This window comes from Mandrillus leucophaeus, unplaced genomic scaffold, assembly GCF_000951045.1.
Source record: "Mandrillus leucophaeus isolate KB7577 unplaced genomic scaffold, Mleu.le_1.0 Scaffold555, whole genome shotgun sequence".
Classification (NCBI taxonomy): Eukaryota; Metazoa; Chordata; class Mammalia; order Primates; family Cercopithecidae; genus Mandrillus; species Mandrillus leucophaeus.
The window spans coordinates 619,676-634,241 of record NW_012105975.1 but is presented as its reverse complement, the minus strand read 5'-3'; the positions used below and the strand labels follow the sequence as shown (position 1 = coordinate 634,241).

The window sequence follows — 14,566 nt, the reverse complement described above, 5'->3', positions numbered from 1 at the left end:
ATTTGTGCCCTTGTTTCAAATTTGTATTCCTTTGCTCATGTTGAATGTTATTGGAAAATACTTAGTTCATTTTAGCTCTGCTGAGCACTTCAGATTTTATTCAGTATTTGCTGCTTTTTTAAAAACTCAAAATTTACTATATTAGAAAAAATACTTGTGAAGAATTCTAGATGAAATAATACTCAATAGAAATCAGATGTTTGTTAATGTACCAGAATTTCTATTCAGGAATATGAAAATATTTTAAGGCAAGGCACGGTGGCTCGTGCCTGTAATCCCAGCTCTTTGGGAGACCAAGACAGGTGGATTGCTTGAGTCTAGGAGTTAGAGACCAGCTTAGGCAACATGGCAAAACTCCATCTCTACAAAAAAAAAAAAAAACACAAAAATTAACCAGGTGTGGTGGTGCACACCTATAGTCCCAGCTACTGGGTGGCAGTGGAGGAGTTGGGGGTTGGGGGTTGAGGGTCGGGGGAGACCTGAGGCGGGAGGATTTCATGAACCTGGGGTAGGTCAAGGTTGCAGTGAGCCAAGATTGCACCACTGCGCTCCAGCTTGGGGTGACAGAATGAGATCTTGTCTCTAAGATAAAAAAAGGAAAGAAAGGAAAATATTTTTAAATACTGCTTAGTTGTGAGTTACACTTTGATATCTGTGCTTATGAAGGCAGATAGGGATCTGCAAAACAAGTAATGTCAGATTGAAAATAGCAGCACCATTATATCCAGTGAAAAAACTTGTATGAAATAAGCCTTTATTGATTTGTTTATAGATAAAATTTTTAAAATATTAAGTATATTATAAAAATGCAGTCATTATTGTATTTGCTGGTATTAATCCTTTTACTCACATTCATTCATTTTTTGCCTCAACTTATAAAAGTAAGATTGGTACTTGGATTTTTTTTAATTTTGTGTTTTTAAGTCTGTTTAATGCCTAAGGAACATAACTAGTTAGAACAGCTACTTATTTGGCAATCTCAAGTTATGGGAAGCGTAGCTGAGAATCAAGAAAAAAGCAGAATAATAATAAATACATAGTTATATAAAAGGATAGTTGAGTCTCAGCAAATAACTGAACCTGTGCTTTAAAACCCTAAGTACTTTAAGTAGAAAGTAGCCTCTAAGTCCCCACTCCATCTTTTCACTCTCCGCACACACACGCGCACAGACGTATACACACACACAAAACTGCCTCTCCCCCTCTTTAATGAAAATAACATTTGTACATGGTGGTAAATGTAGATAGTACAAAAGAATGTTGAGTGATAAATTCGCTTGAGACAATTTTAATAAACATGTTTCCCTGCCTACTCCAGATGTGAGTAACAAGTTAAAAGGTGGACAAGCACTTTGATAATAGCAAATAGGGTCAACTGAAACAACAACAACAACCCCCCCCCCAAAAAAAAAAAAAAACAAGAATTTAAATGTATAAACATGTAGGTCTACTCAAAGTAGATGCTTGTAGTTTTTTTTTTTTTTTTTTTTTTTTTTTAGACAGAGTCTTGCTCTGTTGCTCAGGCTGGAGTGCAGTGGCACAGTTCAGCTCACTGCAACCTCTGCCTCCCAGGTTCAAGCATTCTCCTGCCTCAGCCTCCCAAGTAACGGATTACAGGCACCTGCCACCAGGCCTGGCTAATTTTTGTATTTTAAGTAGAGATGGGATTTCGCCATGTTGGCCAGGCTGGTCTCGAACTCCTGACCTCCTGACCTCAAGTGATCACCTGCCTCGGCCTCCCAAAGTGCTAAGATTACGGGCATGAGCCACTGCACCCCACGCCCTTTGACAACATTTTATGTGGCGTAGTGATGGATAGCATAGTGATGACCTCTGTGTACTTAAGAAAAGGCTAGATCACGTTCACTCAGCTGTGTTTTGGGTGCCAATAAATGGTGAAATGAATTTTTTAAAGATTTCTATCCAAATAATAATAAACATGAAAGTATGAGTCTTAATGGTAGAGTGAAGTTTTTAATATCTGGAAATTTCGTTTGTGTAGAGTATTTCCTTTCCCAAAAACTTCAGATAAAGTAACTCTTACTAAAATAACTTCAAGCTCAGACTCAGCCTCTAATCTAGCAATAACCAAAAAAACCTAATCGGCTCGATTTTTTCTAAGACAATTGAATTTTCTCCCTGATGCCTTTTTAATTTATTGAGCAGATTCTGTCTTTGACCGAAAAGGGCAGTCTAATATCCTTTATAGGTCTAGGAAGACAGCTTAAATATCAGCCAAGATCCCCCATTTTTTTTACCTCTCAGTCATAATCCCTATTAAGCAGTAACCATTAAAGAATGTTTAACGTGACAGGGATTGTATCTGCTATGTATTCATTTGTGAAGTATTTACTAAGTGCCATATGCTCATGGAGATGTATTAATGAATAAGATAAACATTTTCTATCCTCATGTAATTTATAATTTTATGGAGGATGCAAACAAGTATGTTGGTAACTATAGTACAGACATGGTACAGCTAAGACTAGCTTACTTCAACAGGGCCTACAGTGGAGCTCAAATATTTCTCAGCTTTCTTTTTATTCATTCCTCTCATGTTCATACTCTTTGACAAGATCAGTGAAAGAGCTGAAACTGTAAGAATAGCTATTTCAAACTTAATCTGTTCTCGTTAGACTCCTTCATTCTCTCCTGAATGCCTGTTATTTTAATGAAAGACTTTGACAAATCAGAAACAAGCTCCCTCACCTTTCACTGTCTTCTCAAAATGTCTTTCTTTTCATCCATCCTATCCTTCTTTGAGATCATATTATCATTCTTTTCCACAATTGACTTCTAGTTAGGTTCTTGATCCCAACTCATATGTATAGAAGGTCTGTGTTGCTTCCTCTGGCATTAGCAGCCTATACCAAGAGTGTGATAGGCTGCCATCTCTACTGTCAACGGCTAGTCTAGGAGTGGGGGTGTGGTAGGCAGACAGTTTAAAATGCCACAGTGTTCTCTTACCACAAAATAGCACCTTCTTCTTTAAGCCCTCCCCTGGTTAAGTTTTTTACTGGATTCCTGTATAAAAGTTGATCTAGACAACTTTTGCCAGGTTGTTATTGCCAGAATAAAAGAATACGATTTTTTTTTCATTGAAACTCTAGAGTACAACCTGATGTCATGAAATGGTGATGTCCTTTCATCAAAAGACTGCTATACCTGGAATTATAGTTGATAATCATAACCCAAATATCTTTTGGAGTAGATTTGCTCAACTCTGCATGTCCTCAGTAATCACAGTAATCAGCTATTAGAAATAGACTTTTATCATTAGAATACTTGTTTAAATATCAGAAGTGATTTAAACTTTCTGAGAATCAGAGTACATTTATGTACATTATTATAAAAATCAAATGCCAATAAAGTTCTCAATAAATAGCAATAAGTTGATGGCAGCTCACTCATACTGCAAGACTTTTCTTTGTTTGCTGATGAGAAATGGAAACAAGTGTGCTAATAATGCTGCAGCTTTGAATATTACAGATTTCTCTGGGTCCAGGAATGCAATCTGAGATTTTTAAGAGCTCTATGTGTTATGGTGACACAGCAATTTCTTTGTATAAAGCTTGTGACTCTTCTTCTTACATCTCTAAAATTCCCTCCCTCTCCCATTTTAGCAGCACCTGAAAAGAATTAGTCTTTTTGGAAATGTACCAAAAGCTTGCCTAAAACTATACTAACTTTTAGTTTTCTGAAGTCCAGGAAGATGACAACAAATACATTCTCTTTCAGTAAATTTGTAACATTTGTGGCACAGTCTGTGTGGTTTTTTTTTGCTTTTCCTTATGGTACGTTATATGTATTCACTATATACTAAATTGGTAGAGTTAAAAGCTACAAATAGCAGTATCTTGGAATATGAAGGTACAAAAAACAAAAGTATGTTTGGGAAAGAAAATTGTTTTCTTTCTCAGCTTTTTCCCTGAAAATGTTTTATGCCACAAAATTCAAAAAAGCGTAATATCTTCCCCCTACTTTTTTGTTTTTTACCTGTAATGGCACTGTTTGTTTTTGAGACAGAGTCTCACTCTATCACCCAGACTGGAGTTCAGTGGCACTGTGTCAGCTCACTGCAACCTCTGTCTCCTGGATTTAAACAATTCTCCTGCCTCAGCCTCCCAAGTAGCTGGGATTACAGGCACCCACCACCACGCCGGGCTAATTTTTATATTTTTAGTAGAGACAGGCTTCACCATGTTGGCCAGGCTGGTCTCAAACTCCTGACCTCAGGTGATCCACTCATCTCGGCCTCCCAAAGTGCTGGGATTACAGGCATGAGCTACCGCGCCCAGCCAATGGCACTGTTGTTTTTTTATTATTACAAGTTGTATAAACTAGCCAAAGAATAAAATAAAGGATAACAAGAAAAGTTACTTGGATTCCCACAACATGTAGCTCTGTCATTGAGTACACATACAGCTGGCAAATTTATAATTGTCTAAGTATATATATTTTTAAATAACATATCAAAACATGTGAAAGAGCTAAGTTATAGGTAACACATTCTGTGCTAATAAAATGGTCTACCAAGTATTGATTTTTTCCCTCTCCACTGCCCTCCCCTAAAATAAAGTCCACTGTTTTTCCTGTGATTTGACCATTTCTCAACATTTATTTTTCTAAATATGTTGTTTTGTTTTGTTTTTTGAGACAAGGCATCACTCTGTTGCCCAGGCTGTAGTGCAGTGGTGTGATCTCGGCTCAACTGTAGCCTTGACCTCCTGGGCTCAAGTGATCCTCCCAAGTAGTTGGGACTACAGGTATGCACCTCCATCCCCAGCTAATTTCTGTATTTTTTATAGAGATGGGGTTTCACAGGGATGCCCAGGCTGGTCTTGAACTCCAGGGTTCATGCATTCAATCCTCCTGCCTCGATCTCCCAGAATACAGGCATGAGCCACTGTGCTTGGCCAGTTTTTCTAAATATGTTTATGGAGACATAGAAATAAGATTTATTGCTGATTAAGGATTAGTCATTTAAATACTTTGTTATAAATGCTGATCCAAGGTATTATAACAAACTGGAGGAATTGTTTTGTGTTGTTATCTAAGAGGCAAATGTTTATACAGAAGAAAGATTTAGGGAGTGTCAGAATTACTGAATATAAATGAAAGAAAGTCTAATGGACTGTTACTAATGATTTAATGTATTTTCTTTTAACCTGTAGGTTCTCTCTTCATCTCTTGCCTTGCCCTCTTTTCCTTTCTTTTCTTTCTCCTTGCAGTTTATTTGTTGAAGAAACAACAAATTTGTTTGTTTCCAATTGCCTTGTTTCAGTTCCTGATCACCTCTCACTGGAAATAACACAGTGATTCCTTAAATGATCTCTTGTCTTGACCTTTCTTCCATTTGTTGCGGCAGAGAGAACAGAGACTTAGAATCAGAAAGACCTGGATTCCAATTCTAGTGCTGCCATTTATTAGCAGGGTGACAATCACTAAATTTTGTTATTTCTGTTTTGTTTCCCATGGTATGAATTTTGCTGATTGCATCTTTATGTGTAGTTTAATATGGTGTTTGGTCCTTCATATTTCCTGTAAATTGGTAGTTGAATCCAGAAGCTTGATCACATTCAAAAATTTTTAGGGGGGTGGGGCTGGCGGTATGCACAGTTATTTCCATTTTCATGATGTTAGCAGTCGTTGATAATCATGCTGCTATCTATTAGTTCATTATATGTTACAAAATGGTGATACAATTTTATCATTTATTAACTGTTCCTTTAAAAGTTTATGTCATATATCTCTCTGTGTGTATATATAAAGATTAATGTGCAGGAGTTTTGCTTTCAGTGAATGTTTGCATTCCAGTCATTGCTTAGAAAGGTTTTTTGTCCTTTTAGAGTTGCCTGCTGAAACATTGAAGTAAACATATAAGAATATTATGGTTTTACCGTACTCTTGAAAAGATTGAATGTCTAAACTATTTAATAAAGAATTTGTCATTCCTTGTCTTAACACTTGTTTTTTCTAAAGAATGTGTCAGAGTTGGAACTGTTGTTAGATTGAGACACTGTCAGGTTTTTTATATGCTTTTAAGTTTATAGCCTTCACGGTCTATTTCAGTCTTTATTGCAATCAGCTAGGTAAAGTTCTGCATTAGGCTCCTGGTATTTATGTTCGCAGGCAAAATTTTTTCTAAACCTCATGAAATGTTAGTGCCTTTTAGGAAACAAAACTTAAGTCTAACTTCTGTCCCCTTTCCGAAGACTCTTCTACTAAAGAAAAAACCTTGAGTTTTGTGATTGGTTTAAGAATAGTATATATGTTATCTTTTATTTACTCTTTTATAACAAGTAAAAATGACAAAATAAATGAAATATTAAGACAGATTTTAGGATAAACTCTTTCCTGTGAGTCAGTTTTCCCTGGAATATCCTGCCCTTGCAGCCAAGGGGCAAGTTGATAAGTATTCTGCATGCCATTAGTTCCCTAACAAGTTGATGATGAAATTCTGGAGGTCTGAACCCTAAATATAACCAGTTTTCTAGGTTTAATATTCAGCTTGTTTTATATTTTGATAAACCCTTGGACATCAAATATTAGTAGCCAAATTTCTGGTTCTGATCCAAAACCAAATTTCTGGTTATGCATCTAGATTTCAGTGATGATAATATAGTATTTTACTCTACTACTCCACCAACTCTCCCCAGCATACATAAGGAGGAGCAGGTATTGTTTTATGAATAAGGCAATTAAGGCTCAAAGAAATTTAGTGATTGTCACCCTGCTAATAAATGGCAGCACTAGAATTGGAATCCAGGTCTTTCTGATTCTAAGTCTCTGTTCTCTGTACCACAACAAATGGAAGAAAGGTCAAGACAAGAGATCATTTAAGGAATCACTGTGTTATTTCCAGTGAGAGGTGATCAGGAACTGAAACAAGGCAATTGGAAACAGAAATAAGATTTAAGGGGTTCTCTTGACTTGGCAGCAGATTATATGTGGAAAGTGAAGGAATAGAAATTTGAAGATATGAGTTTCCTAGGTATGTCAATGAATGGTCATAGTGGGAAGAGAAAAGCAACCTGGAGAGGGATACCCTTTTTTATTCCTATCTTTGTGGGTTTTTAATTTTTGATTGACATGTTTGTGGTATATTTGGTTAAAGATATCCAATAGGCACTTAGAATTTCAGGTTCCTACTCAGATTATTTGGAATCTGTTGTTAAGAGAGTACAAGGGAATTAAAGAGAGACAGGCACTTTTTTTTTTTTTTTTTTTTTTTTTTGAGACAATGTCTCACTCTGTCACCGCGGCTGGAATGCAGTGGTGTGATCATAGCTCACTGCAACCTCCACCTCCTGGGCTCAAGCCCACCTCAGCCTCCTGAGTAGCTGAGACCACAGACGCACGCCACCACACCTGGCTAATTTTTGTAGTTTCTGTAGAGACGGGGTTTCACCATGCTAGTCAGGCTAGTCTCGAAATCCTGGACTCAAGCGATGGGGGCAGATATATTCTTATCGCTGTGTATTGAGTTAATCCTCTAACACTGTGGCACTTACCTAATGAGAATTATAAATTCATAATTCTACTAAGGGACTATCCTAAGGCTGATAGCCTCAAAAATTCCCTCTGAATTCTTACCTAGCATTATAGGCACATAGCCACAAAGGTGGTTTTTCCCAGGGCACTGGTTGTCCATTGCACTTTGGATAAGCTGACCCCCTTGATGTGTCTAAATGTGGAAAATTTGATTGTGTAATTTATGGTATTGGGGGTTGGGGGACCACTTTCAGGTAGTTAGTTCCCTAGAGTCTGGGGGAAGAATGCCCTCTGTGATAGCCCCATTTAGAATAGTGTTTCTGCCTATCTATGTATATTGCTGTTTTTCCTCCTTTAGTAAAGATGGATTAGAGGGGAAAAAGAAAGACACCATATTCTTGAAAGCATCTTGTTTTATTAATGTTGAGGTTGCACAAAATATTCATAAAGAAATAATATTTAAAAGCCAGTGTGTTGAAAGAAAGGAATTCATATGTGCAGTTTATGGTCCAATGATATCGCTGTGACTTATGCATATGCCCTTGCACAATTCCTGCTCTGTGGAAGGCTTGTACAAATAGTAAATTGGCAAGATGACTGTTAGCTACAAGCCAAAAAAAATTATTCAAACAACAAATTAGAATGTAGTTAGCTTATTTTGGTGTGCATTTCATTTTTTAAAGCAGAAAATTACAACTTTTTTTTTTCCATTAAAAATTGAATTACATACTTGGATTAAAGCAAAGTTTTTACTTACTGCTGCCTATTATATCTTATGATGAACCACAAGTATAGTAATACTAAAGAGCAACAAAGTTGTTTTTTCATTTTCTTTACATGATACTTGTATAAACTGGATTTTAAAGCCTTGGGATACATTCCCTCATTTTACATTTAAAGGTTCGACTCCCAAAATTATGTGTTATCTGTGTGTTTAGAGGGGCAGGAGGAAGGAGACTCTGATCCAAAAAAGATTTAGAACCGCTGTATCAGACAATTGGCAGATAGTCACATAAATAAGTCCTGAGGGAGCCTAAACCAAGACCCAGTTTTTCCAAATGCTTGTTACTGTCTACACCCGCTGTGTCGTGTATAATAAGCACTCAATAAATATGACTGACTAGACCCAGCCACCAGGTCTTAAGAAACAGAGAGAGGGTCCTTCAGAAAGCTGTGGTTCCTGCCATAAACCCAAGTGGTTATTGTGCTAGTAGTCCTGATTCCAGTGTTACCTTCATTATGCCTCTACACAAAATCAGTATGGCTTTTCTACCTACTTGTTTCTCACATTCCAGTGTTCATTCCTTTCCAACAACATTTATCCCTCTGCTATCAGAGTCGTGCCCATTCAAGACTCAATTAGCCTTAGAAAGTAATACTCACAGGTATGTCAGTTTTCCCTGGTTTTGATTATCTAGCTGAATTATAAATTTAAGAGAGAAAGCAAAAGTGGAACAGGAAAGAGCTTGGTATATTTCCTAGGGCTTAACCATTAGACCTTGAACTTAGTAGAAAATACTTGTTGTCTAAGTCTCTAAATGTAAATTTAGTTTAACTCTCTTTGTCTCTTATTAAGTAATAAAAATTATTTTACCTATAGTACCTGGCACTGTGCCAATAATTTATGAGCGATAGTAAATATAGTCTCAGCCTTTATGCTTAGGTGGCAGAACACTTGAGCGAGTTTGTTAGATAATTTGGGTATCAAATTATGGAAAGAACTTTAAGTTCTTAGCCTTATAGGAGTGAAAATAGAAGTTAAATGGTAGTTTCAACTACAAGATTTAGAATAACTTTTCAGTAGCCTCTTTGGTGTAATATCACTTTAAATTTTATTTTTATTTCATTGGAATGTTACTCATTGAAGAAAAGTTGTCCTATAATAATAGCCATTGATTTAAACCTATAATAATTGGTTCATTTTTAAATGCTGTAGAATCATGAAGTTGGAACAGACTTACAGAACGTCTAGTCCCATTCTTCCTCTTATTCAAATGAGGAAAGGACCCTGGAATGTTTGGTTAATTGAACATTGTCTAAATTGGCCCAACTATTTAGAGACAAAACAGAAACTAGAACATGAGTTTTAGACTTCATGGTTCCCTCTTATAATAACTTATTGTTATTTTTCTCAGTACATATTAACTCTCTCTAATTATGAAGGAGAAAACCCAAGTGATTTGCCTAATGTCATATAACTAACAAATTTAGCAAAACTAGAACTAGAACCCAGATCTTTAGTTTTCTAGTATATTGCTTTTTTCACACCACCATACTGTTTTTCCCATATTGTTTCTAAGAATACGAGTGACAATTAGTATTATTTCCAAATTATTCATACAAGGAAGTTTAGACAAACTAAGAACATTCTCAAGAAAGAGTGATGGACTCTATTGTAGGGAAAAATAATCTAACCTTCCCTTATTGCAAAATTTCATTTTAACAGATACAGTTTTCATAAACTTCGTTCTATTCCTTTGAAATTTGAATTCACCACTCTCTGGAGTTTGAGGCTAGAGGACAGTTCCAACATAGAATTACAGATTTGAGTTGGTTTGTGGTAATAACTGCTGTCATTCATAACAGTAGTCTTTTTTTAAATGCCTTTTTAATAAATAAATGTTTTAATTAAATATCTGAAAAACCTAAAATGTCAGTTAATTAAATGCAAGTCAGCTTCTATACAGTTGTATATAAATTATATTCAGTGTAGGATTTCGGTTCACTTTAGTATTGTTAAAAGAAAGTAGGGTAAGACCTCCAAACTCAGTGCCTGGGCCCTAGGAACTATGAAGGGCTTGAAACAGCCTTTCTGGAGAAGTTGGAAATTCGGGTTTTAATGTGAAATATTCCCATCTTAAATGTTGACAACTTACTTTGAATTTTTGTAAAGGATGTAGACCAAACAAAATCTGCTACGGGCCAGATTCGGCCCTTGGGCCAATAGTATATGAATTTTATTTTATTGGTTTGAATTACTGAAATAGTTTTCTGGCTGGTTTTTCCACCTTCATGCTTTTAAGCTGTCTTGTTCACAAGTATCTCCTTAAACTTTCTAAATCATCGTTCCATTTACCTGCAAAATAAAATGCAAATTGCTAAACCTGACATTCAAGACGCTGTGTCATTTTGCTCTTAATTGCCTTTCCACTTTTATTTTTTATTACATGTGCTACAGAAAAATTGACTGTGCAAATTAGACAAGCCAGGTGAATTCCAATCTCTAGACCTTTGCTGACTTACTTTCCTTACCCTGATGCCTATATTCCTCTTCATCATTTGTCCAATTCTTCCAATACTTTCAAACTCACTTTTTATGTCTGCATTCTCTGTGAATTTGTCTCCTGACCACTGTTACCTCTTTCTGTGATATTTTTTCCTCCTTAGCATTCATATCTTAGGTAGTTTATGCCGCTTTGCCACTTTTATTTATATAATATATAATTATACATTATATTATAATGTATATTATGTATTATATATTATATAATATAAACATATATTATATATTTATATATTATATAATTATAATATATAAATGATACTTATTATATATTTTATGTGTTATATATAATGTATTTTATATATAATACATATTTTATATCTAATATATATTATATATATTTTGTTTTGTTTTGTTTTTCTTGAGATGGAGTCTCGCTCTCTCACCCAGGCTGGAGTGCAGTGGTGCAATCTTGTCTCACTGCAACCTCTGCCTCCCAGGTTCAAGGGATTCTCCTGCCTCAGCCTCCCAGGTAGCTGGGATTACAGGGGCCCACCACCATGCCTGGCTAATTTTTGTATTTTTAGTAGAGTGGAGGTTTCACATGTTGACCCTCTGGTCTTAAACTCCTGACCTCAAGTGATCTGCCCACCTGGGCCTTCCAAAGTGTTGGGATTACAGGCATGAGTCACCACGCCCACCTTTAATGCACACTCTTATGTGTGTTGGTTTTGTCTCAGTAAATGTTTGGTGATGGTGAAAAATCTAGAGCTGTATATGCTGCTTCAAAGGCTAGGAAAGAGCCTAGTTTCTTTTTTCTTCTTTTTTTTTATAATTTCAACTTTTATCTTAGATTCTGGGGGTACATGTGCAGGTTTGTTACATGGGTATATAGTGTGATGCTAAAGTTTGTGGGACAATTGATCCCGTCACCCAAATATTAAGCATAGTACCCAATAGTTTTTCAACCCAGCACCCTTCCCTCCTCCCTCCAGTTCCCAGTGTTTGTTGTTGCCTTCTTTGTGTCTGTGAAGACCCAGTGTTTAACTCTCACTTATAGGTGAGAACATGCAGTATTTGGTTTTCTGTTCCTGCCTTAATTCACTTAGGATAATGGCCTCCATCTGCATCCATGTTGCTGCAAAAAACATGATTTCATTCTTCATGGCTGCAAAAATATCTTTTTATTAAAGTTTAATATACATTCAAAAACACACACAAAATAATTAGCCTACAGCTTGATGAATTTTCACAGCTGCATACACCTGTGTAACCAGTACCCAATTCAAGATCATAACATTGCCAGCCTTCCAGAAGCTCTCTTTACATTCTCTTCTAGTTATTACCCCAGTCCTGCTGCTCCTCATGGATAGCCACTGTGCCAGCCAGGATCATCTTTTAAAAGATTGGGTCGGGTATACCATTAGTCAAGTTTGTCCTATTTTTTATCTTGTTGCAAATATGGAGAGAATGAAAAATAATTTCTCTTCTTATCAATACAAAAATAATTGCTAAGGCAACAATGCAAAAGTCAGAATTTCTTCATTATCAAGGCTTATTTATCAGTTTATTATTCAACTAAAGTAATACTGGGGGATTTAAATCTTTCATGTAACTTAGGAAATGTCCAGGAGTTTCTATAAATGACTTTTGTCTTCTGAACAAAATGCAAAATGACCAAGAAATAGGAAAATTGATGTTAAGCAGTGTGCTACCCCCACATGGCTGTTCTTGCCATGGAGGAGGTACCAGAGAATAACTAGAATCCAGACCTATGGTTGAGTACTCATTTATACTGAGAAAGGAGTCCCCTTTCTATACATATATTCTCTCAATATTGAAGATCAGATTTCTTCTATTCAGTAATTAGAACTCTGTGAAAGATTTTTTTTTTTTTGAGACTGAGTTTTGCTCTGTCACCCAGGCTGGAGTGCAGTGGCACGATCTTGGCTCACTGCAACCTCCGCCTCTTGGGTTCAAGCAATTCTCCTGCCTCAGCCTCCCGAGTAGCTGGGATTACAGGTGTGCATCACCACGCCCGGCTAATTTTCATATTTTTACTACAGATGGGGTTTCACCATGTTGGTCAGGCTGGTCTCGAACTCCTGACCTTGTGATCCACCCACCTCAGCCTCCCAAAGTGCTAGGGTTACAGGCGTGAGCCACCGCACCCAGCTCTGTGAAAGATTTTTAATTCTGCAATTTATGTTTTAAATGCCCATTGTTACCTATAACTTTTTCAGAAACGACTTGGTTAAAACTCTTCTGTCTTAACTTAAAATGTTACCTATAACACTGGCTTCGCTTTCTGTTTATCAGGACCCCTGAACAATGCCCAAGTGTTGTCTCTTTGTTGTCAGAGAGTTACAACCCTCATGTGCGCTATGGAGCTGCAATGGCCTTGGGGATCTGCTGTGCTGGTACAGGAAACAAGGTAAAGCCCACAACCAATGGGGTCAGTTCTTTCTTGGCGCCAGACTGTTTTCCCTCACCGCAGAATTTATGTAACAGCTGTAAAAATACAAGTGCAGTATGATCTGTAAGACTGAACTTGCCGTATAAAGCTTCCCAGTACTCCCTCATTCTGTGATGCTGGATTGCCCAAAACTGCTTAAGAATAAAATCATCACATTACATGGATAGCTGTAACTGAAACAATGCTTTTGAATTTCTTTTTGAAATCATTGATTTCTGGGTTTTTTGTTTTTGCTTTTGTTTATTTGTTTTGAAACAGAGTTTCACTCTTGTCATCCAGGCTGGAGTGCAGTGGCGCAAGCTCACCATGTTGGCCAGGCTGGTCTCAAACTCCTGACATCAGGTGATCCACCTGCCTTGGCCTCCCACAGTCCTGGGATTACAGGCATGAGCCACCGCACCAGGCTTTTTTTTTTTTTCTTACTTTTCTTTTGAGTCTTGCTCTGTTGCTTGGGCTGAAGTGCAGTGGCAGGAACACTGCCCACTGCCAACACACTCAGCTAATTTTTTTATTTTTCATGGAGAAGGGGTTTCACTATGTTGCCCAGGCTGATCTCAGACTCCTGGGATCAAGTGATCCTCCTGCCTCAGCCTCTCACAGTGCTGAGATTACAGGCATGAGCCACTGTGCCTGGCCCATTGATTTCTTTAAAAAAAAGAAAAAATGAAGAAAATAAAATAGTTGTTGTTGTTGTTAAATAACTACTCAGGTTATTTTATATGATTATTTTACATGTTTAATTTGTATAATTAGTGTTCTGGAAAACAAGGTTCTCATCCGAAGCCACTAAAATCAGCTGATTTGATAACTTTTCTGTTTTAAACAAATCACCGATGTGCTATTTACGTGTTTTCTCATAACTAACCTTAATAGGTAACCTGGTATTTGTTAAGGCCTCAAAAGTTCCAAAAAAAAGAGTTGAATGGGGCAAGGTGATGATTTGAAAACATAATTGATCATGAGATTCATAAAGAAATGTGCTCTTGCATGAATAACATGTATTCATAATTCACAGCAATGACATAATCATGACACTTTGCCTCTCATAGCACATATGCACAAACCTTGACCATCTCCCAGAAGTGAACCTTTTAACAAAGTGTGTATGTATAAGACTGAGAGCAAGGCTATGCTCCTAGTGCCTTTCCATCAGAGAGAAAAGAGTCACTTTTTTATCATCTGTTGTCCAAACTCAAAACAAAACATAGTTGTAAGTTTATGGACTGATTCCAGGAATCTAAAAATTTTAATTTCCTTGAATTTTTTTCCAATAAAGAGTATTGGTGTTGTGGGCCAGGCACTGTGGTTCACACCTGTAATCCCAGCACTTTGGGAGGCTGAGGTGGGCAGATCACGAGGTCAGGAGTTTGAGA

General features: G+C 36.8%; 1 protein-coding gene across 4 annotated transcripts in view; it reads left to right on the top strand.

Annotated features, from left to right (window-relative positions):
• Nucleotides 1-14,566, top strand: part of PSMD1 (proteasome (prosome, macropain) 26S subunit, non-ATPase, 1) — a 128,044-nt gene that overhangs the window by 73,789 nt on the left and 39,689 nt on the right. For all 4 annotated transcript variants that reach the window (XM_011998082.1, XM_011998081.1, XM_011998080.1 and 1 more), the window contains one exon: nt 13,037-13,151. In XM_011998082.1, the coding sequence (XP_011853472.1) occupies nt 13,037-13,151 (115 nt within the window). The remainder of the gene's footprint in view (nt 1-13,036; nt 13,152-14,566) is intronic.